The sequence below is a fragment of the Lycorma delicatula genome, chromosome 4, assembly GCF_047948215.1.
Source record: "Lycorma delicatula isolate Av1 chromosome 4, ASM4794821v1, whole genome shotgun sequence".
In the NCBI taxonomy this organism is placed as follows: Eukaryota; Metazoa; Arthropoda; class Insecta; order Hemiptera; family Fulgoridae; genus Lycorma; species Lycorma delicatula.
Genome location: NC_134458.1, coordinates 14,822,298 through 14,847,464, shown reverse-complemented (window position 1 = coordinate 14,847,464; position 25,167 = coordinate 14,822,298). Strand labels below are relative to the sequence as shown.

General features: G+C 32.6%; 1 protein-coding gene across 9 annotated transcripts in view; it reads left to right on the top strand.

Annotated features, from left to right (window-relative positions):
* Nucleotides 1-25,167, top strand: part of LOC142323129 (unconventional myosin-XVIIIa-like) — a 187,919-nt gene that overhangs the window by 34,474 nt on the left and 128,278 nt on the right. For all 9 annotated transcript variants that reach the window (XR_012756028.1, XR_012756027.1, XM_075362362.1 and 6 more), the window contains exons 9-12: nucleotides 5,302-5,469; nucleotides 13,553-13,706; nucleotides 15,769-16,012; nucleotides 16,315-16,507. Coding sequence is in view for 7 of the 9 variants with exons in the window: in XM_075362362.1 (XP_075218477.1) it covers nucleotides 5,302-5,469; nucleotides 13,553-13,706; nucleotides 15,769-16,012; nucleotides 16,315-16,507 (759 nt within the window). In the remaining 2 variants the exon portion in view is untranslated. The remainder of the gene's footprint in view (nucleotides 1-5,301; nucleotides 5,470-13,552; nucleotides 13,707-15,768; nucleotides 16,013-16,314; nucleotides 16,508-25,167) is intronic.

The window sequence follows — 25,167 nt, the reverse complement described above, 5'->3', positions numbered from 1 at the left end:
TACTATTTGGTTTTCTCAGTTGACTCCAATAAAATGAAGTCATATAATTATACCTTCTTCCAAATTTTGCCCTAGTTTGCCTATGTTACTGTGTGTGGTTTTTTTTTATGCAGTATAGCACAATATTAAACAAACTAATAATTTGTTTCAAAAACTTCTTGAAAATCGATATTAAAAAAAAATTAATTTCAGGTGATAAAAATCCTAGTCAGATACTTTGTAGAAGGTCTGTATGTGTGAATGTATTTGCCTGTTTGTGTAGCAAATTCTTAGACAGATTTTATTTTTTATTCGAATGGATTTTTGTAAGAACTTGGTATTATAAAAAATCAAAATAGTAGTGATAAGTATTTTAAATTTGATTTTTTTCCCCAATAATTTTGTCAAAATTATCTGAAAATATGTATAAAATTTAAGTATTCCATACTACAATTGTATGTATTAAAATTTTATAATAAGTAAACTGTTTTTGTTATTTCAATTTTTAAGTTTTCACTTTTAAGATAGATAGAAAAGGAATTGTTTTTTAAAATTTTTTGAAAATTGCATACTGGTAGATTTTAGAGCTAGTGTGGACTGTATTTTTTGACGTTAGATGATGATAATAAAATAAAACAATGCCTTGTTGTTCTTGATGAATCGTGTTTAATTTCTTTTTACACATAAATTTACTTGACATTATCAAGAATTACAACTAATATATATATACTTGAACAATATCAGGTATCACTAAGCTTAAGCGTCCTTCCGGACTGAAACAAAAAATATGACCGTACCGTACGGGATTCTAACTTAGAATATAACTAACACTAATTGCCCATCTGGATGAAATGAAAAATGCAACCGCACTGGGCGAGATTCTAATGGAAAATATAACTAACTTCAATTGTCCATCTGGACAAAATGAATAATGCGACCGCACTGAGTGGGATTCTAATGGAGAATATAATGTACGAAACAGACTTGCTAGTGAGTGCTAGTACATAGTAGAGTGCAGCACAGACAGCTCGTCACAGATTGGAACACACCGCCCACCAGTTATAATTTCATTAATTATAATTTTGTGATACAATACATGAAATGAAACTTAATATACAAACAAAGAATATTACATGAAATAATTATGTTAATACCTGAGAAATCAGGGTCAGGTAACGAAGTTAATGGAGTGAAAATTAAAAAATGTCCAGGAGTAAGTGGAATTGGATAAGACGTATGCCATCTACCATGATGGATAAGTATTTCCAAAGTGGAATTGATTTCTTCCGGAGAAAGATTTGACAATATACGATTATTTTAATTTTTTAAATTATAAATGAAGCGACAACACTGTGAAAATATGTTTAATGTTCTTGTCAACGAAGAAAATGGCTTTGAAAGTTCTACAGCTTCTGTAGTTTGAAGAGCAGCTGAAAAGACATTAGTTTTGCTAGACTTCTTCTCTTCCTTGAGCGAATCTGGCAAAATCATAGAAATGTTAGGCGAATTGGATGGCCAGGCGTTCTCCTCTTCCTTCAGAAAAAAACGGACCATTCCACCAGAGTTGTGACGAGGTTAATGCATCCGGCATGCAACCATGTGAGAGGATATCGGCGGGGTTATCCCTTGAAGGAACGTGCTTCCATAAGCATTCGTTAGTTAGCTCTTGAATTTCGCAAACTCTATTTGCGACAAATACCTTCCATCGATTAGGAAGCGATGATAACCAGTAAAGTACCACTTGAGAATCCGACCAAAAGTGGATTGAATGAAATCTTATACCTAAAATACACTTAACCTTATTAAATAAACGAGACAAAAGAAGAGTGGCGTTCAACTCAAGCCTTGGAATAGTGATTTTTTTGACAGGCGCAACTCTAGACTTTGAACACAGCAAGTGGATTTCAGCGTGTTCATTACTATCAACAGATCTGATGAAAAGACAAGCACCATATACGCTGCTACTTGCATCACAAGATCCATGCAATTGATAACTCATACTAAAAATAATTTTAATTAATCTAGGAATCTTAAAATTACTTAAAGATTTGAGTGGAGAGTACAGAGAATTCCATTTTTCAGCTAGCAGAGAGGGAAGAACTTCATCCCATTGAAAGCTAGTGCACCATAACTCTTGGATGAACACTTTAAATGGAACGATTGTAGGCGCAAGTAGACCCAAAGGATCGAACAATGAAGAAACAATTGATAAAACAGAATGTTTGGTGTAAGAAGTATTATTATCTTTTGGTTTGAATTGATAAATGAAATCATCACCTTGAGGATTCCAAAATAATCCAAGTGTCTTGATATTTCCATCCTTATCTAATTTGATGAAAGAATCAGAATTGTCAAACATATCTGGAACATTGGAATGGTATTTATATAGTGAAAGTCCGTATTTGTTAAGCAATAACTAAACATCATTGTATAATTGTTTCAACTGATCGATTTGTACAACCAGTGAGCAGATCATCGACATAAAAATCTTGCTTAATTACTTGGCAAGCTTGAGGAAAAGAGGTTTCATTTTGATTGGAAATTTCGATCAAACATTTTTCTTCAAGAAAACTTGAAGGTGCTAAACCATAAGTAACTAACTGTTTGTAAGTTGTATGGAATGACTGATGAGTTATTATTATCGTACCAGAGGATTCTTTGCAATGGAAAATATTGAGGATTGATGCGAATTTGTCGATGCATCTTTGGAATATCGCCTGATAGCACGTAGCTGCGAGTTCTAAAACTAATTATAATCGAAAATAAATCTTGTTATACTACTGGACCTGTAGCAAGAATTGAATTGAGTGATCGGCTGTTTGATGTTTTTGCACTAGTCGAATACTACTCTTGTTTTGGTAGTGATGGAAGATTCACGAAATACTGCATGGTGAGGCAAATAAAAGGTTTCAGGTAGAATCTTGGACTGAGATGAATCTACAGGTTGCATGTGATCTAATTCTTGATATTCTTTCATGAAATGGAAGAAATCTTCCTTAAGTTTAGTGTTTTTCTTAAATCTATGCTGTAATAAATTGAAAAAATGTTTGGCATTTGCAAATGGATCTCCTAAAGTACAATTTTCCTTACGAGGAAGAGATACAACAAATCTGCCTTTGTCATCACGAAAGGTATTTTCCAAGAAATGTTTTCCGCAGAAAGATTCCTCTTTGGTTCCCTCTCTGATTCTTCTTTGGCAGGAATGACTAATTGAGAGGAAAGCTGTTCATTGCTAACAAAAAGTAATATTGAATTTGAATTGTTTTTCCGCTTACTAGGTTTAGTAGGGATTTGACCAGAAACTATGAAACCAAGGTGAGTTTCTTGAAGTATGGTATCATTAGAATTGTGAGTTAAATGAACAGGCTTAAGCAATGAAAGGTAATATTGAGCTCCTAGGAGAATGTCGTTTGTCCAGGAATATAAAAATGAGGATTGGCAAGAAAAAGTTGAGAAAGAATTTCCCAGTCAGTTACGTTTACAAAATCATTAGGTAACAGACCTGTAATAGATGGCAGTACATGACATTTCAAATTAAAATTAAAATTTTCATATCTAGAATTAATTTTTAAATCAACACAGCTTAGATTTCGTGACAACATTACCAATACCTGTGATCGTCATCAAAACAGGTTTGGTTTGAAGCCCAAGTTTAACAGCAAACCTTTCAGTACAAAATGAAATCATCAAAGCGGAATCAAGTAAGACCCTGGCTTGGATGAAATTACCTTTTTTATCTTTAATGTTAACTACAGCTGTTGTGAGTAAAACAGACTTGTTAAGTTCTGATTTTAAAATACAATATGAACTATTAGTTAGTCGAAGGAGCTTGATTCGGCTTAGAAGATTTAATTGCTGGCTCTTGCAGCGTTTTATCTAATTGAATAAGCGTATGATGCGTCTGTGAGCATTTTTTACATTTACGATTGCTTTGACACTTTTTCGTAATATGCTGTTTACTTAAACAATTAAGACATAATTTTTTCTGAAATATAAAATTTTAACTTTCATTAACATTATAACTTAAGAATTTTTCACATCGATACAATGGATGGTTGCTAGTTTTACATAATGTACACATAGAATTATTTACATAAAATACATTTTTACTAGAACTGTAATTTGAATAATCATATTTTTTGCCGCTAAAACCTACATTAGACGGCTGTACCTTTTCATTACATTGAATCGTGTCAGTGGATTCAAGTAGTTTACGTTTACATTCTAAGAAAGAAATGAGTTGTTCTAACCTTGGAAATTCATTATTTTCCAATGTTTTTCCCAGTCTCTTAAAGTATTTATATTTAAATTTTGAGTAATTAATTTTATTATAATAAATTCTAAATAATCAATATTTAGATTCTTTAATGCATTAATTTTTGAATTAATTTGATCAATGAATTTAGATAAATTTTCAGAATTTTCCTCTTTTAATGGTTTCAGATTAATAATTTCCATAGCATGTTTAGCTGCAATTAGTCGTTTGTTGTCATAATGAGCCTTAAACAAGTTTATGGCAGTTTCATAAATTTCAGATGTTAGTGATACATTTTTTATTACATCTAAAGCATTACCTCTTAAAAAATTTGTAAGGTAATAAAATCTTTCAACATCGGAAAATTCCTTGCGGTTATGGACTAAACTAACTAAACTATTAAAAAGATCAAAAAATTTATGCCATGATCTCATATCACCGTGAAAGGGCTCAATTTCTATAGGTTTTAATGTAATTTGATTGGGTTTGTCAATTATTTTGTTTGACTCGATTGCATTTGAAAATTTGAAAAGATTTTCTATTTTTTTATGTTTTAATTTAAATTTATCAAAAATATTATCATATATGTCCCTATCCTCTAAATCTTTATCTATGCATCTTTGTGCAGTTCTATTTCAGATTGAACTTCAAAAAATGTTCTTTCGTATTCTAATAGTTTATTGAATTTTATAGTGAACAGATCATAATCGTCTGATTCAGAATTAAATTTTAGAATTTTATATTGGCTGTCAATAATACTTAAAAAGGAAAAAAAATTGTTGTTTTAACAATTTGATTTAAATTGCCTGCAAGTATTATAACAAATAATGAAATAATATGTTCTCTTTACATTTATTATATTAAAATTTTACCAAAGACAGTTAAACTTTGTTATTTTGCAAAATAGCTTTTGTGTCTTATCACGGCAAAGCATTAGCTTCTTCGTTTGACTTCTTGTTTTATTTGTATACCTCACTTTCTTTTATTGTAAATATATGTTGATCTGCAGAATTATCGATAATTATGTTTTTATCTTTATTCAGTTAATGATAATAGATTTGTTGCAGATATTAATGTGTGAAAAATGGCGTGTAGTTCGTCAGCCAGAAGGAGAATTATCGTTTCATATTTTCTATCAATTGCTTGCTGGTGCTGCTGATGTTGGCACGCTTCATAGAGATTTATTTCTCAATTATCTTCCTGAAGATAACATCTTTACCACTCAATTGAATAAGGTAAACATTTTTTAACGTGATCTGTTTTTCTAAAAAAAATAATTATTATGGCTGCCTGTACTTATAATTGAGTCTAAAGTATGTCAGCTATGGTTTCCAGGATTTAATGACAGCTACTCTTGCTTTTAAAGTAATGAAACATATGTGCATATATAGTTTAATATCTGTGTTTAATCGCATCATCTTTTAAAGAAGTAGGTCTTTCAGTTTTACCTTTTATAATTTACTTCAGATATATGTTTGTGGAAAGGCTGGTTAAAGGAATTATTGTTAAAAAACATTACAACTTCACTCATTAGCTTTTATTGTCTTGCAAGTGGACAGTACAATCTTCATACTGGTTTTGAGTGGTGCATTCTAATAATGATAAAAAATGCATCTGTACTCTTACAGCTCTTAATTTGTCATCTATTTACTGTTTTGATTCACTTCTCCCTTGTATTCTGTACTAATATCTAATCTCAAATTTTTTTATATACTTTTATGTCTTTAATCATTTTCTGTATAGTTTTCCCTTTATACCCAAATTAACTTAACCTGCGTGTTTTATCATGAGGGTTATTCCAAAATTAACTTTCAGTTGGCTGTGGAAAGAAAAATAAAGAACAGAAAAGGATTTTATTATTTTAATTAGTTTCCTAGGTATCTACAGTAATTTTCTAAAAAAACGCCAGTTACATTAAAGCAATTATTCCACCAAAACATTGACTTCTGGGGAAGACCTTTTGAAGAACTCTGCTGCCAGGGTATCCAGCCATTTATTTTTAATCCATATATGAGCTCCTCCTCATTTATTTCAATGTTCTGGTTGATCAGCCTGACTTTCATATTGATGAAGATATAATAATTACTTTATGCCAAATGTGAGCTGTTGGAGGGTGGTAGAAAATCTTCCACTTGAACTATTCATGTGAAACCTTCCTGCAATCTCTGCAGAAAGATTGGAGTGAGAATGTGCCTTGTCATTCAAAACAACATCCTTTATGAGTTCCTTATGCTATCTCAGATTGATTTGTGATACTTTAATGTTTAACACTAAACTTCTGTAAATATTGTGATCCCATGATCTATGAATACTGTCAGGAAAATTCTGTGTCCTAAGATACTGCATCATTATTTTTCAGTTTAATAGTTCCTGCTTTAATTTTTTCAGCTTGTTAGGTTGACAAGTATGTGTCCACTTGTTCTTCTAACTGCAGCAGTAAGATTATTATCGTAAACAATATAGATATTGGAGTATGCCCTTGGAGTTGTGAAAAACATTGTATACCTTTTGATTCAAGAAGTCACAATGACAGGTTCTATACTTCATCAAATTTTGTTTTACCAGTACTGAATGTAGAGGAAGGTAGGTGAGCTTTTAAAAAGATGTGCACTGCTGTTGGCTACTGCATGTGCACTGTGTTGCTATGACAATTTGTTTAATTTTATCAGCCAGTTTTGATAAAAAAGTCAGTTTTGGAATAGCTTTCTTAATTAGACTATCAACCTTGTTCTTCTTTTGGATAGAATTTCCTACACATCTTTCATCTAAACAATTCATCTTAAAACTTTTGCATTTCTAAAGCCCATATTTTTTCTGTCCAGTTTTTGTATATTCATCTATTGCTATTGTAAAACAATATGTCCTATATAAATATTAAAAGAATTTCTATTGTAATTCATAAATTTGTTTGATACCAGTAGATTTTGTTCTGTGTGAAAACAATATGGCTTGTGCAAGGCTGTTTTATAATGATTTTGTTACTTCTTCTTCCTTTATAATTTTGTTAACTGAATTAAAAAAAATTGTCAGCTTCTGCTCTCTTGTGATTGCCTGCATTTATATTTAATTTCTCCTTTTTTTTATAATTTCACTACTTTTATTTCTCTCTTGTTTTCTTTCAAATTAAATTTGTTTTTAGCATTGAATCAATCCAATTTATTAATAAAAAAAAATTTTCATTTACTTGCTGCTTTATTTCTCATTTTTAAATATGTCGAGGAGTTTGTAAAGGGCTCCTTTCTGGAAACATGAATATGGAAATTTCAGATTAAAAGATAAATAAAAAATAAAAAAAATATATAGAGATGTGTTTACTATTTCAGTCACTAATATAAAATGGCTTACATCAAAGCTGTCACTTATGTAAAATTTCCATATTTATACATTCTGATGAAGTAGAGATTTTTGTCAAAGCAATCAGTGCAAAGTAAAAATCCAAAGCAGAAACTGAAAAAATTAGTTTCATGAATAATTATAATCTGCTGCTTGAATATAATTTTCTAGACTATTTATTATCATTAAATTAATTATTTAATGAAATTTTTATTTTCAGGCCAAATAACAATATCATTTTCAAATATTTAGTGTTTTTTTTTTGTCTTTGGATTGATATTCTGGCCTCAATTCTTTTCATTTTATTTCCTCATGTATAAATTGAATAATAGCGATAGTAGATATTATTGTCACATTCCTTTATGTATTGTACTTGTTCTTTCATTTTTTCTGGTTTTATATTAAATTCTTGATAAATAAATTATGAGTAACTCCTCTTCTTGTGAGGTGGAGGAATCCCTTTTACAAGACGCCTAGGCAGTGTTGGGGTCACTACCAAGTTCCGCAAGATGTTATTAAGTGCATATGTGTACCTATGCACTACTGACTAAACCTTCACCTGTGGCTGCCCCCCTCCTGGTACCGCATAGTAGTCTATTCTATATTATCAACTTTTTTTTTACCTTCATAAATGTCATGAAGGTAGCTTTATTTTTCTGCAGTCTGTCTTGATAAAAGTAATCAAGGGGATAAATCGATTTTGTGTACCCTTGCTTTTCTTGAAATAAATTGGTCTTCCTCTAATTTGTCTTCCAATAAGTTGACCATCCAACTCTTCTCTTTTAACAATAATAATTGAATAAATCTAAGTAGTAATTTAGAAGCACGAGACATTTAATCTAAAGTTTATTAGCATTCATAGTTCTGTATTTTTTTTTTTTTTGGGTATATTAAAAGTAATGTTTCAATAGAAGTCTGAGGGTCTTTCATAAAAATTTAATATTAATGTTTCTTCATAAATTTTGTTAATAATTTGTACACCTTATTCAGTGCTACTTCATCAAAACAAAACTGTATTTGTAGTTGTTTATCAATTATTTCTGTTATCTTACTCTTGTTTAACGTCTATATGCCTACAAGCGCCCATGATGATGATGAGGTAGAATGTGTATACGAAGAGATTGATGAAGCAATTAAACACGTAAAAGGAGATGAAAATTTAATAATAGTTGGAGATTGGAATGCAAGCATTGGAAAAGGCAAGGAAGGAAATATAGTGGGTAAATACGGGCTGGGCAAAAGGAATGAAAGAGGGGACCGACTTATAGAGTTTTGCACGAAGTATAATTTAGTAATTGCCAACACCCAATTTAAAAATCATAATAGAAGAATATACACTTGGAAAAAGCCAGGCGATACTGCAAGGTATCAGATAGATTATATCATGGTTAAGCAAAGATTTAGAAATCAACTCGTGGACTGCAAAACTTACCCTGGAGCAGACATTGATAGCGACCATAATTTGGTGATAATGAAATGTAGATTGGGGTTTAAAAACCTGAAGAAAAGGTGTCAGATGAATCGGTGGAATTAAGAGAAGCTTGAGGAAGAGGAGGTAAAGAAGATTTTTGAGGAGGACATCGCAAGAGGTCTGAGTAAAAAAGATAAGGTAGAAAATGTAGAAGAAGAATGGGAGAATGTTAAAAAGGAAATTCTTAAATCAGCAGAAGCAAACTTAGGCGGAATAAAGATAACTGGTAGAAAACCTTGGGTTTCAGACGATATATTGCAGCTGATGGATGAACGTAGAAAATATAAGAATGCTAGTGATGAAGAATGTAAAAGGAACTATCGGCAATTAAGAAATGCTATAAACAGGAAGTGCAAACTGGCGAAAGAAGAGTGGATTAAAGAAAAGTGTTCAGAAGTGGAAAGAGAAATGAACATTGGTAAAATAGACGGAGCATACAGGAAAGTTAAGGAAAATTTTGGGGTACATAAATTAAAATCTAATAATGTGTTAAACAAAGATGGTACACCTATATATAATACGAAAGGTAAAGTCGATAGATGGGTGGAATATATTGAAGAGTTATACGGAGGAAATGAATTAGAAAATGGTTTTATAGAGGAAGAAGAGGAAGTTGAGGAGGATGAAATGGGAGAAACAATACTGAGATCTGAATTTAAGAGAACATTAAAAGATTTAAATGGCAGAAAGGCTCCTGGAATAGACGGAATACCTGTAGAATTACTGCGCAGTGCAGGTGAGGAAGCGATTGATAGATTATACAAACTGGAGTGTAATATTTATGAAAAAGGGGAATTTCCGTCACACTTCAAAAAAAGTGTTATACTAATGATACCAAAGAAAGCAGGGGCAGATAAATGTGAAGAATACAGAACAATTAGTTTAACTAGTCATGCATCAAAAATCTTAACTAGAATTCTATACAGAAGAATTGAGAGGAGAGTGGAGGAAGTGTTAGGAGAAGACCAATTTGGTTTCAGGAAAAGTATAGGGACAAGGGAAGCAATTTTAGGCCTCAGATTAATAGTAGAAGGAAGATTAAAGAAAAACAAACCAACATACTTGGCGTTTATAGACCTAGAAAAGGCATTCGATAACGTAGACTGGAATAAAATGTTCAGCATTTTAAAAAAATTAGGGTTCAAATACAGAGATAGAAGAACAATTGCTAACATGTACAGGAACCAAACAGCAACAGTAGCAATTGAAGAACATAAAAAAGAAGCCGTAATAAGAAAGGGAGTCTGACAAGGGTGTTCCCTGTCTCCGTTACTTTTTAATCTTTACATGGAACTAGCAGTTAATGATGTTAAAGAACAATTTAGATTCGGAGTAACAGTACAAGGTGAAAAGATAAAGATGCTACGATTTGCTGATGATATAGTAATTCTAGCCGAGAATAAAAAGGATTTAGAAGAAACAATGAACGACATAGATGAAGTCCTACGCAAGAACTATCGCATGAAAATAAACAAGAACAAAACAAAAGTAATGAAATGTAGTAGAAATAACAAAGATGGACCACTGAATGTGAAAATAGGAGGAGAAAAGATTACGGAGGTAGAAGAATTTTGTTATTTGGGAAGTAGAATTACTAAAGATGGACGAAGCAGGAGCGATATAAAATGCCGAATAGCACAAGCTAAACGAGCCTTCAGTAAGAAATATAAGTTGTTTACATCAAAAATTAATTTAAAAGTCAGGAAAAGATTTTTGAAAGTCTATGTTTGGAGTGTCGCTTTATATGGAAGTGAAACTTGGACAATCGGAGTATCTGAGAAGAAAAGGTTAGAAGCTTTTGAAATGTGGTGCTATAGGAGAATGTTAAAAATCAGATGGGTGGATAAAGTGACAAATGAAGAGGTATTGCGGCAAATAGAAGAAGAAAGAAGCATTTGGAAAAATATAGTTAAAAGAAGAGACAGACTTATAGGCCACATACTAAGGCATCCTGGAATAGTCGCTTTAATATTGGAAGGACAGGTAGAAGGGAAAAATTGTGTAGGCAGGTCACGTTTGGAGTATGTAAAACAAATTGTTGGGGATGTAGGATGTAGAGGGTATACTGAAATGAAACGAGTAGCACTAGATAGGCAATCTTGGAGAGCTGCATCAAACCAGTCAAATGACTGAAGACAAAAAAAAAAAAAACTCTTGTTTAAATCTGTCAGAGTTGTATCAGATTTAGATTAAGAGCCTTTTTTAAAACCATTATTTATTTCTATTTCCTCTACCTCAATTTAATCATGTAATTTTGTCCTTTGTGTAATCCCATCTGTTATCTGTGTTATCTTTCTCTTTCTAAGAGCAGTCGTTCATCTGTCATCTGTATCTCTGATATACACTTTGGCTTCATTTCTAAAAATTTTCACTTATTTTTCTTTTATCACTTTTATACTTTCATCCTATTTATTTTTTTCTACATCAAAATATCTTTCTTTCATCAAATCCTTTTATGTTGTTTCACATATTATATTTTGTTTGTATTATCCTGGGCATAACAGAAAGGAAAGTTCTACTGTTAATAAAAAAATGACTGTGCTTAGTTTTATATGGTAACATCTTCTGTCTTCATTACTTGGTATTTTTTATATTTTTTGTGTACATTCACTGTTTTAATTTATCTTTTGTTACCCAAGGATTTCTACTAAACTTTCCTGTTTTGCATTTATTATAGTTTTTTTTTTTGAAGCCATCCATTACTTTTCTGTATTTTAGTTCTAGTAAATTTTTTCTCAATTCTTAAAATTTATTCTAACACTTTCGTGGACATCAGAAATTCCTTTGCTGAACTAGCTTAATATTCTGTTTTATAAATAGCAATCTTTAGGTGTTTGTTAATGCATAATAACAGTTGAATTCTTCAAGTTAAAGGGTGAAATGTAAATCCATTGAACATGTTTGGCTTAAGTGTGTCATTTTGAACTCTTTTTCACTTTTAATGTGAATTCCAGAATTGCCATCTCTATGGAAATAAATATTATGTATTTTTTTATTGTTTGTTTTATTTATTTGAGGTCTTATTTGTGTTATAGCCAAATATTTTGTAATCTTATAAATAAATAAATAAATAAATATACAGGGTGGCACAGGGAAACGGGAAATTTTGAAAGTAGTAGTGACAGCCTTGAGGAGTTGTTAGAAAGGTGGGAGTGGCATCCTTCTGTACACAGCTATCTGCCATTTATTAATCGTGGCTAGTGGGTTAGTGTGCAACATGCATTTGTTGTGAAGGCATTTTACAAGAATGGTGACAGTGTGACTGCTGAGCAATGGAAATTTGACGTCATACAATTTAGGATATCATGGTCGTGTTCCATCTTGCCGCGTTATCAATGCATGGGTTGAAAATTTTGATGAGACGGGTTCAGCTGTAAAAAAAAACCACCAGGAGATCAACGAACTGAATGAACCTCAGAAATTGAAGTAGTTCAGGCCTTAATTGGAAGGAGCCTGTGATGATCGGCAAGGAAACAGCAACATTGCAACTAAACCAAACAATGGTCTGCTGATTATTCCACGGTAATTTGAAGTTTCACCCTTACAAAATTCAAGTTGTACAGGAACTGATGTCATCAGACTACATGGTGCGACACAACAATTCTGTGATAAAATGATTGAAAAGATTAATGATGACCCCAATTTTAGCAGACATATCAGCAGAAATGTAAACAAGCAGAATTGTAGATATTTTGCAGCTGGAAGACTCATCAATTGCATAAACGACCATTACACAGCCAGAAGGTTACTGTATCAATGCGAGTTGTGATTGGCCTTCCTTTGAGGATGAGAGGGAATGCAACGACAATAACGTCTGAGTGATATGTTGATATGCTTGAAACTTTTGTAGCAGAACAATTTCAAAACTTTCCTGATCTTCATAATCCTTGGTTTCAGCAAGTTGGAGCCGTGGCCCATACTGCCAGAGTGTCAATGGCAGCTGTTTGACAGCTCTTTGGTAACCATGTAATTTCACAGTTTGGTGACATTTGTTGGCCCCCAAAATCACCAGATTTGTCAGTGTGTGATTTTTTTCTTGTGGAGCCATCTCAAAAGTAAAGTGTACACCATTTGCTTAACAACAATTGCTGAGTTGAAAAAGAGGATTCGAGAAGAAATCGCTGCAGTTCCCATGGAAGTGTTTCAAAGTGCCATGTAAAATCTCAGCATTCACTTCCAGGAATGCATATATTCAGGTGGTCATTATCTTATGTACATTGTTTTTAGAAATTGAAATTTTTTGTTCTGGGGACACTTAATGGTAATTGTAAATGGTAAAATGTAATTTACTTGTTTTCAACAATAAAACTTGTAAATTCATTTTTTTTTACTTTTGTGAGAGTTACTTCAAAATTTCCAGTTTCCTTGTGCCACACAGTACTAATCTATGATGTACATTTTTAGATAGATTATTTTGCAGAAGTCTGTATCAAATTTATTGGTTTATTTCCTTCAAAAAACATATTCCCTATTTGGACCTGCTAATATTCCATTTAATTCCACATTTATTTTAGTTACTGGAACCAGAAGAAAAACAGAAGTTGAGACAGGGATTTATTTCTCTTAATGGATTATTACAAGAGTTAGGTATATCAGAATCTGAAGCAAAAGCCATTTGGTGTGTTGTTGCTGCTGTTATGCATCTGTCTTCAGCTGGTGCAATAAAAGGTAAGTAATTATTTATATGCCATCATTATTTTTATGCTCTCATTTAATATTTCAAAGAATTCAAATTTTATTTCTTATAAATATTGCATGTCTAGATCAGTGTTTGGTGGCTTGGTTCTTTCATTTTCTTAAGTTGAACAAGGCACATTAGAACCTGTAGTTAGAATGTTTGCCTATATTATTTTCTTTTCTTGACCCCCTTAATGTTTTCACAATTTCTTTTATGAGATCATTGTAGGGTGCATGCTACTCTATTCCTAACATACTTATATAACTTGGTTATGAAAGTATATTTGGTTATGTTATTCTATTTGTTATACTCTTGCATAATTTTGGGCTGTTTTGAATGCTATAATGCCATATATTTCTTATACCAACGTGCTTATTTCCATATTATAATCTACAAAAATACTGTTTGTGCTGTAGCCTATGTGGTGGCAGACTGTTGCCAAGTCATTCTTGCTGTATATGTTATGGTAGCAACACTAAATATATTAAAAGTGGCTAGATAAAGTTAGGAAGAGTATTATAAATAGGGGAGTAGAGATAGAATTTGTTAAGGGAGAAGTGGTAAAGCAATAGAACAAGTTTGTAGACTATGATCCTTCATCAGATCCAAAATACTGGATAAGAAGAAAAATTATTTTATCAACTCGTGTTTTATAAATGGGAACAATTAACACTGTCAGTTTGTGAAAGTAAAAATTAAAGGTGATAATCAATAAAAATTTTATCTGTAATCTTTTGATAGACATTGAAATATAAGCTTGCGATGCTGTAAGGGAAAGTTTTTGAATTACATATGATGTAAAAAAAATTGTTGAACTGAGTATTGTAAATACTATACTTGTGTGTCTAATAATGTATTGTAATTTAAATCATCTTACACAAAAAATGGCATGCATTATTAATTTCTTGCTTATGAATGTGATTACTAAAGTAATTTCTACCTGGGTTTTCCTTCTATTTAGTTTCCAAAGTGGTTTTCTAGGGATGTTATTTGGACTAAAGAAATTCTTGTTTCCAACTTTTATGAGTATATTTTGTACATATTAGATTGATGCTAAGTAATCTCGTTAGTCCCTTTTCCATCGACCACATTTATAACTTTCAATTAAAATATATATTGTTATTATTGTATGGCCCTAATTTCATTTAATTACATTATGTATATGGATTGGTATATAAAAAATTAATATAAAGTAAATTACAACGAAGGCAATAACTGTATTTTTGTCTTTTGTTGTTCACAGTTTTGATGTAGCAGATTCAGTTTTTTGCTAAATCAATTATATTTAAAAATTTTACTTGGATTTTCATAGAAGAAATTGATTTTTATTTATTCTTATATATTTACTGGTGTATTTATTTTTCTTATTGCAAAAATCATAGATGACTTACATAATTAATCCTACATAGCAAATCATAGAATAATTGAATATCATTGCATACCATATTCTACTAATAGTAAAATACCTTAGAATGTGTCAGCAGGCATACTTATTACTGTTTCTTTTTTATGTTTTACGTGTATTTGTCAATTCAAGTTAAGTTTTATCATTTTCAGAATTAATGTTGTTAAATTTATGCCACTCTGCTTTTCAGTTTTTCTGATGCATATATACATATTTAAAAAAAATAAATAAATGAATCTTCATATAAACTAATTTAACATAATCCACTAATTTATAATTTAAGAGATATATTTTCATTTTAAAGCCAACCTGAGTCTCTCATTTTTAACTTCTATGTTAATTTAAAAAAAAGTTAAAATTCAAAATATTTTGTGAAAATAGTCCTTTTTTTGATACAGAAGTGATCAAATTTTTTTTTATATGAGAAATGTCATTACTATTTAAATAATTTATATAAGAAGTAGTTAAAAATCAGGACTGATATTAATCTAAGGTCTGAAATATGTGTCTTTATTGGTTATTCCTGTTTAATTACCTTATTTCATAATTAATTTATTGATATTGTTATTATTTCTAAAAATAAAAGAGAAACTAATTTTTATGATTTATTTATTATCATCTTTTTTTACTTTTAACTCATATAAAAGGTATTTCAAGTGGTAGATGGCATTTTAAGAATCCAAGCAGTGCAGAATGGGCAGCTCAGCTTCTTGGAATCAGTGTAGATGGTCTCGGTCGAATATTACAGCAGCAGCAAAAACAAAATCAACATCAGCAGCAACAGAAGCAACAACTGCAGCAACAGACACCATCTGTTACTGACTCTTTACATGCAGTTATGGTTGGGTTCTATTCAGAACTTTTAAATACAGTGGCTGCTCTTATTAACAGGTAATTTTTATATTACATACTGCACAATCTGTTTATGATTAGTTTGATACAGTGAATTTTTAGTAGACAATTTATTTTATGTATTTTTATTACAGTTTTTTTTAATGAAATAATACATCATAATGTATAGTAGAATAAAAGTAGAAATTTTTTGGCTGTGTAATTCTGATTTGTTTTTTTTTTAATAGTAATAACTTTATTTTCATTTAACTTTACTAAATAATCACATTTGTTGATAATATGTGTATGTTTTCGTTGTTCTTTTGTATGTAACATGTTTGTATTTTTGTAACTCATTGCAGGAGCATCTCTATACCAGTGCATTCTGTTTGTTCTCTGTTGATTGTGGATTATCCTGGTTTTCAGAATGCTAGTATGAATGGAGTAAATGGGACGGCAGGCCTTTTTGATTTTTGTAATAATTATTTATCTGAAAGGCTTCACCTCCTTTTTTATCAATCATGCTTACTGGCACCTAGGGATAGGTATAGTCAGGTATGATTTTGGTTTGTAATAGTAGTATTAAATTAAGAGTAATATTGTAAATGATAGTGCTTTTGGTAAAATTATTTAATTTTTTTATTGATTTATGCATTTTGTTCCTTTTTCCTGTAAAGGTCTTCATCTTTGTTGCTAGCTGATTTCAGTTTTATAAATCCAATTCTATATGTCCTTCTGATTAAAGTTAATAGATTTTTTAAGATTTTATTTAAAAAAAAAAATATAATCATCAGTAATGATTTTGTAATGTTACCACATATATGCCTAACTAGCTGTACCCTGCCACGCTTCGCTGTGGCACATTGTAGTTGCATGGATGAGAAATGAGAAACAAAACAAAGCATACGTTTCATAGAAGTTTAATTTTGCAATACTTGTGGATATACAATATTTTTTGTTTTTCCACTGTCTGCGTAGATATAAAGGCTATCTGGTTTGCCGACTCGGGAACACGCAACATACAGTTGTCCATGTGAGAAGCAATTCGCATCTAAATCTAAACCACACAATTCTAAAGATTGACCTTGAGCTTTATTGATTGTGATTGCAAATGCCAATCGAATTGGGAATTGCAATCTTTCAAATTGAAATGTTGTATCGGTCGGGATCATGGGTATTCGAGGAATGAGGACATCTTCACCTTTGAAAGGCCCCGTTAAAATCGTTGCTTCCACTACGTTATTCATCAATTTCTTAACTGCAAGTCGTGTGCCGTTGCAGAGTTTTGGTTGATTAATATTCCGCAACAGGATAATTGGCACACCTATTTTCAATTTTAATGTGTGTGGTGGCATCCCTGGCAGATCAAATGAGTTTAAAAATTCCGTTGGATAATTAACTACTTCATCTGCTTCCACAACAGTGTCTATCGACTTATATGTAATTTCCTCACTTTGAATGCTGGATTGAATAACATTATTAAGTTGATAGACATCTTTATTCTTTGCGGCAAGGATAGCTCGTTCGCTGAGCCAATCGTGATTTCTATGATTAATTTGAATATCAGGAAATACTTTTTCGATCAGTTCTTCTTTCAATGTTACTAAATTACAAAAATTATCAGGAAATGATATTCTTCTAGATGTCTCATCGACTGGCAGTTGTCTGTTTCCAATGTCCAATAACTGTCGTGAGAATACCTCAGCTGATGGATCATTCTGCAACTGGACACGCATATTCATAGTCAACTGCAATGTATGTACGTGTTGCCACAGTGTTGAATATTTCAGGCAAGCATTTATTTCGTCTGCTGGTGTCGATCGAGAAATTAGGCAATGTTTGGCTAAAATCTCCTGCGAGCAATATCAAAGCATTCCCGAATGGTTGAACGTTTCTACGCAAATCTCGTAACGATCGATCAAGAGCTTCAAGCGATTTTTTATGTGCCATTGTGTATTCATCCCAAACAATGAGTTTACATTTTTGTAATACTTTTCCCATACCGGATGCTTTGGAAATATTGCACGTGGGAGTCTCGATGATTTGCATGTTTAATGGCAACTTCAGAGCGGAATGCGCAGTCCTTCCACCTGGTAACAATGTCGTAGCTATTCCAGATGAAGCAAGAGCTAAGGCTATGTCATTTTTTGATCGAATCGTTGCTAGAATCAATCTAATGAGGAATGTTTTCCCAGTTCCTCCTGGCGCATCCAAGAAGAAGGTCCCCCCAACTCCGTCATTTATCATTTGCATTATGTGATCATAAATGCCTTTTTGTTCACGCGTTAATTTGTGAATGTTTGGTTGGACATATGACTGAAGATCACCAAAGTTGTAACTCTGTTCACGGCGTAAATCCACATCAAATGAAGCAATCGCAGCTTGGGTGGGTGCTGGCATTCCCAATTGACTAAGAACTTTATATAATTGCGAATAATGTGCGAATTTGGTTTGGATGTGCAATGTTGCACGCCTCATTAATACATATATCCCACTGTTGTTCGTTTTCTAATAAATTCAGAGCTTGACACGCAGCGCGGAAAGTGGCATGTGTGACGCCATCAACAATTTTCAATTGCTGAAAAGATCTAGGACCAGGCACATTTACCAATAGCATGCGAAGGAAAAAACATTCATCTTGATTGGGATGCACTGTATAAAGTCTACCAATTGTATTTTCTCTGAAAATGCCAGGTTGACCGTCGACTGGCTCCCCTCGTCTGCGTCGTACGAATACTTTATCGTTAAGTTATTTTATCGTAGAGCCATTCTACTGAATACATCCAGCAATGCACATATCCAAACACTTCATGTTTCACAATGAAATCCATCAGCAACTTAAGCTTTTGTCTGAAAACACGTGCTATGATGTCATGCCTATCCACGTGTGATTGCCCAGGAAGTAACAGCTGTTGTATCTCGTCCCAAGCTGGATTGCATGTGAAAGTGATAAATAAATCTGGACGCCCGTAATGACGAACATATGACATTGCATCTTGAGCGTATTCTTGCATGTGATGTGGAGTGCCTATGTATGAAGATGGCAACATAGTTAGCTTTTCAACGTTGGTTGTATTACCATCATTCACAACTGCATCTCGCAAATGAATGTATTCTTCAGAGCGGAGTTTAGTCTGATTCAAACGGAGGAATAGCAAACGTTCCATTTCAATTTTTGCATACATATCCACAATATATTGGTGAAACAACTGATTCATTTCAAAATATAATTGTCCTTGTTCCTCCGAATCATTAAGCGGTATGCGTAAAAGTTCATTGAGCTGCACTTTTTATTGATTTCTGCACCATTTACAGGATTTATCATTTTCACATTGAAATGATATCCATCGGCACCATCCCAAAATATAACTGGATATTGTAAAGCATTGTAACAACGGTGAGTTTGTGCGACGTTCATCAATTGATCGTTTCTTCGATGGAGAACAATATCTCTAGGTTGGAACTGATCTCTGACTAAGACAATTGCTACTTCGTCTATAGTTAGAGCATTATATCTCCAGACATGTTCTCCAGCGGCCGTTCTGTCTGCATGAATGACAATCGTGTGGGTATCTGATGGCATCATATCAATTGCCGTTTTGAACAAACGCACCAAATTGTTCCTTTTGTCAAGGAGCTTCTGTAGCTGGGAAATAATGGATATTCTTAGCATGGTATGTATTCCACAACATGCATCGACTTCATCTCTATCATCACCAATGAAATTCATTTGAAGGAATTTATGGTCACTATCTGGGAACGGGAGCAGGGAGCCAGCTTTGTGATTTATTTGCCCTTTGATTTTAAAAGTTGGCATGAATTGAGTCGTCAAGATTTCCGCACCAAATGACGTCATTTGGAAGCAAGAGTTATATTTCCTGATGTTCGATAGGAAATGCTTCGATTCAGCGGTAGATCCAGCAAGTAGAGTTTTCAATGGCTCTGGTGGTGCATCAAGTTGAGGCAATTTGGTTTTTCCGCCAGCGCAACACATCCCTTTTGTTTCATTATTAAACTTTAGAGCCTGGCAGTAGGTACAGACATGACTCATTTGGCCCATGACAACATGCCGACTTGAACTATAATCAACAGCTGGATTGTATCGGAACACAAGACGATTGTATTGCAGATCCAGATCAGCTGTTCTTTGGGTTTGTGTTTCAGCTATCCTCACCCTGTCGCGTTCATTCCGTTGAGAACGAACCAAATCTGTTGCTACAGAACGCGACTGACGTGCTTGCAATCGTGCATCCTCAAGCCTGGCTGCTCGTCTTTCTGCTGATTCCACGTTACATATCTGGATGGTGCTTAGTCTGTTCCTCTCTCGTACAGATGCCCGCTCTTCCTCAGTCATATTTGAAAGCCGTCCTCTTGATCCTTTTGTGTGGCGAGTGCGACGGCCCAAATTCGATTTTCTGCGAGGCGTTATTTCGGTTTTCACTGGACTAGAAGGAAGGGATAAGATTATAACCTCTTATGGCCCTCACAGCTCTAGGTTGAAAACCGTGACAGAAAGGACAAAAAGTTTAATAATGAAAATTTTCATTTTGGAAAGGCCAAAAAAATTTATTTAAACTTTTTTCACCTATCTCTGATGGTTCTCATAGTTGCAGCTTGACAACAATGAGACACAAGATAGACAGTATTGAAAAGTGGCAAAAAATTAATAATATTAACTAAATACATGAATTTAAATAAATAAGTAAAATGTTAGTTAAATGAAATAGTTAAATAATAATTATAAAAAATTAATATTTTTTCTGACCATCTCTCATATAAAACATAACCTCTACTTACGATTTGGTGAAAGACGCAGCTCAATCACGACACGATCACACAAAAGTACAAAAGTAAAGTGAATATTTAATTCAGATTGTATAATAATCTGAATCAGATGCAAGTGGATACATTTTTTGTTTTTGTTAATAAACAATGTAATTGGGAACAGGTATTGTTTCACATGTGACTGTGGTTGTTGTTAGCCAGTATGGCGAGTGTTCCCCTCGCTGCTGGCAGATGGCGCGGTCACTGGTACACAGCTGACCATTAAAAAAACTGTTTTCTTGCGATCACAGGTATGTAACTGATGCGAAAAATAGATAAAAACAATCTTTGATGCGGGTTATATATCGTGCTAAAATTTGAGCTCAATCGGTGCAGAACATTTTGAGTTTTTGAAGCGTACATAAACGAACTTAACATTTTTATATATAAAGATTTAATATTGGTGGGAAAACATGGTAGCAATGATGTGATTTCACAGTATATGTACGTGCTGATACAAGTATCACTCTCACCAGGCAGATGACCGAGCAGTTCTCCCACCATGCAGCCCCATCACTATCAGGCTCCAATAAAACAGTGTGCACGAGAGTAAATTTTCAATTGATTGTCGACCACCACCACCTGGAGAAGACCAAGAAGAAGAAGACAGAAGAAGTTCCCTGGTCGGCTGAACGTGGGACCTCCTGGCGGATGCCAAAATCCCTGCTGGAGCAGCAGGCCTGGCTGACCTGCCAAAGGAAGCTACTGGATGTGGATGCTACCTTCCTGCTCCAGCTCCAGCTTGTTGGGCCTCAATTGCCCTGGCCAGTGGACTTAGCCGCAGGAGCCGGTCCAGCGTGGGATTGCTTGGGGAGAACTGCCTCGGCTGTGCTGACGAAGGACGACTGATGCCAACCCGACACTGCGGGGCTCTGGTGGCCACCACTGCCACACTGCAGTGGGGACCCAACTGTTGCTGAGGGAAAGCTTGGTCAAACTTCAATGGATGAACTGCAACTCCCCGACTTTGCTGGAGACCAGCTTCTGGACCCAACAGCTCTTCTCAGAGCTGATGCAAAAAATGGCCCTTTTCAGGGCCAACACAAGGTTATGAATTATGAACCGTTGAAGCCATTCGATGACAACAGCCCTTCTCAGGGCTACCATAAGGTTAGCAATTACAACGAGCTGTTGAAGCCAATCGTAGACAAAAACAGCCCTTTTCAGGGCTACCATAAGGTTAGTAAGTGCCATGTGCCGTTAAAGCCATTTGGCGACAATAAGCAAGACAGAGTAGCTTATTTTTCTGGAGGTATTAGTTATTTGTGGTGCAGTATATAACAAAATGTTAGTAGACGTTTGAAGGTCTGTGTTTCTTTGTTTGAATAAGCATATAGAACAGTCATTTGATCAAGTTATGGTTCAAACATACTTGACTGATTGCGGATATGATGAAATGTGATTATTGTCCTTGTGCAAAAGCAAGGACATATATTTTGCTGTTCATTTTTTGTTATATTTTATTCAATGTGTGATTCTTGAAGGATTTAGTTAAATTATTACATAGAAAAGGAACTCAGAATGTACTTGATTTTGGAGAAGACAATATACTGCATTTTAATTCCCCTTGGAATGTTTAAGGTGTTGTAGAAGCCTCAAATTATGTTGTTATTCACTGTTTATGTTAGATGTAGTAGAAAAGCTTATCGTTACAGAAGATTTAATTAAATGATTCTATTACATCTGACACTCAGGTTATCAGGATGTTAACATAAGAATTAAACATTGATGAATTCTTGTTTTAAATTATACCAAATTTCAGTAAATTATAATATATCAATTTCTTTGTATTAAAAATTGATGTTGGTTTGATTTAAAGTAAGATAAAATATAAAAATGAAAATAAAACAACTACCATCATGAAAATTAAAATGATTCAAATAATTTTGTATAATTCCAATTAGTTTTATATATAATATATATATATAAAACTAATATATATATTATATATATGCTATATATATATATATATATATATATAATATATATATAAAACTAATTGGATATATATATATATATATATAATTCTCAAATTTTAACTACTTATTCTTTTTTTCTTCTTCTCTTCTTTTCTTTCTTTTATCTTTGTTTGGGGTCAGCCCTTCTTGTATAAAATCATTAGATTTCCAAATTCTTGATCTTGAACTTAATATTTTCCAACCTTATCACTTGGGGCTGTTCTCTCTCTCTTTTACTTGTTGCCATTTTAAGTTCCTTTTTCAGTAGTCATAATCTCTTATAAAGGATACATCAATGAAGTGGGAAAATTTAAAACTAGTATTTAGATAAGTATACTTTTAACATCAATGTTTGTACAGTTTTCTGTTAAATAAGACTTGCCATTTTATTTTTTCTAAATAACATTGAACAGGTGGGCTTCATTGTGATCTACACACTTTTATGAGAATTAATCAGAAGTTTTCCATTACTGTCGTAACATGGCCAGTATAATGCATTCGACTTCTTGAATTTTTAGTTTTAGTTCCACTAATGTTTGTGGTCACTTGTCATAACCTTGCTCTTCAGCAAATCCCAAGAAAAAAGTTACATGTGGACAGATCAAGAGATCTAGCTGGATAAACAGTGTCCCCATTTATTGATTTTGTATGGTTCAAAAAGAGTTCTCTTAAAGCAGTAATAGACTCACATGCAGTATGACTTATAGCACCATCTTGTTGGAAGCATATAATTTGTTGAAATCGAACTGTAATTCTTGCCTAGCGTTTCATTGATGGTCTTGAAAAAAAACGGTCCACTAATGCCAGATGATGAAAGTGTACACCACACTGAGATCTTCAGCTTCTGCTGAAGTGGCTTATGTATGTACAGTTCTGCTTATTTATGTAGCTATTCAGGTGAAAATGAGTTTCATCTGACATAAGTATATGGTGGATTAAGTTTTCATCATCATGTAAATGGTATTACATTTCTTGACAAAAATTCATGCAAGCAACAAAATCAGCATCTTTAAATTTTGTAGGGGTGAAAACTTAAGTCCTTATGTAAGATTCAGTGGATTGATGGTTCACTGATATTCATTGCTAATGCATGTTTAATTGCAGATGTTTTGGACTGCATGTAATAGCAGTTTGAACTGCCAATATTCTTGGCATTCTAACATGTTTTGCTGTTCCTTGACGTTTTAGATTTAATGTAAACCCACTTTCCTCAAGCTCTTTATCTCATGAGTTAATTGCATGAACAGATAGTACTTGTTCATGATATGGAATATTGAACCAATTGTAAAATAAACTCGTTCATTTGTCTCAGTCACCATTTTTATAAAATGATGTAACACAGAAACCATGATGCACACCTGAGCACTGTTCCATGTTTATTAATTGGTATTAAATAACTGATGATATATTGAGTTCAGGACCCTTATCCAAGTGTCAAATGATAAACAAGCTTTTAAATTTTACCACTTTACAAATATGTCTACATTGCTAAACCAAAGTAATCTCTCAATTTCTTCTCCTTCCTGTATGATAGATATCACCTTAAAGCTGTTTCTTGTGTTTATTTATTATTATTTGTAAAAAATGGATATAATAATTTTCTAGATTTTTAGTTTGAAAATGATTATTTGATACATGTAAGGTATCCATAAACGTTTTGGGGTTATATTGGTGCTTATTTATAATTTAACAAAATTTGAATTTTCTATTTCATTATTTAATGGCTATTATGCGTCCTTTGTCCTGATATCAAATGATAATTTTAATTAATCATTCTTATAGATTTAATATTACAGTGTTTCTTCTTTAAAATGTCCATTGCTTTTGTTTTACTTAATATGTTTAAAATTATTTTGCATGTTTATCATTAACATTACTGCCAGTTAAATCTATTGTTATTGATAGTGTAACTTGTTTTAGTGTTGACATTTTGTGTATATTATTAATTTTGTTACTGTTTTTATTAAATTTTAATTTAACATAATTTATATTGTGTTTTATTATTATCTAAAGTTGTGGTGTCCTTTACTTGTGGTAATTTTATTTATTCAATAAATAATTTTTCTACTGACCCTTTATTATTATTATTTTCTTCTTGTAGTATTTCTAATTTTGCTTATTTCTTTAATTATTTTGTATTATGTCATTTATTTTGTTGAATTTTTTATTCCTTTTTTTCATTATCATTTTTATGAATTTTAATGTTTTACATTTTTGTTCACATAATAAAATAATTATTTTTATTTTTTCTTGTTTTTGATTGAATAGAGCAGCATTCTCAACCGGGGGGTTGCAACCAAAGTAAATAGTTTTCAAGTGATAAAAAAACGATTCCTATATTTAGTTAGCGCAATCATGGACTCAAAACACTTTTCACAAAAGTAAGATTGGTGAAAGGGATTAATATTTTTGATACTTCTGTAACTAAATTTC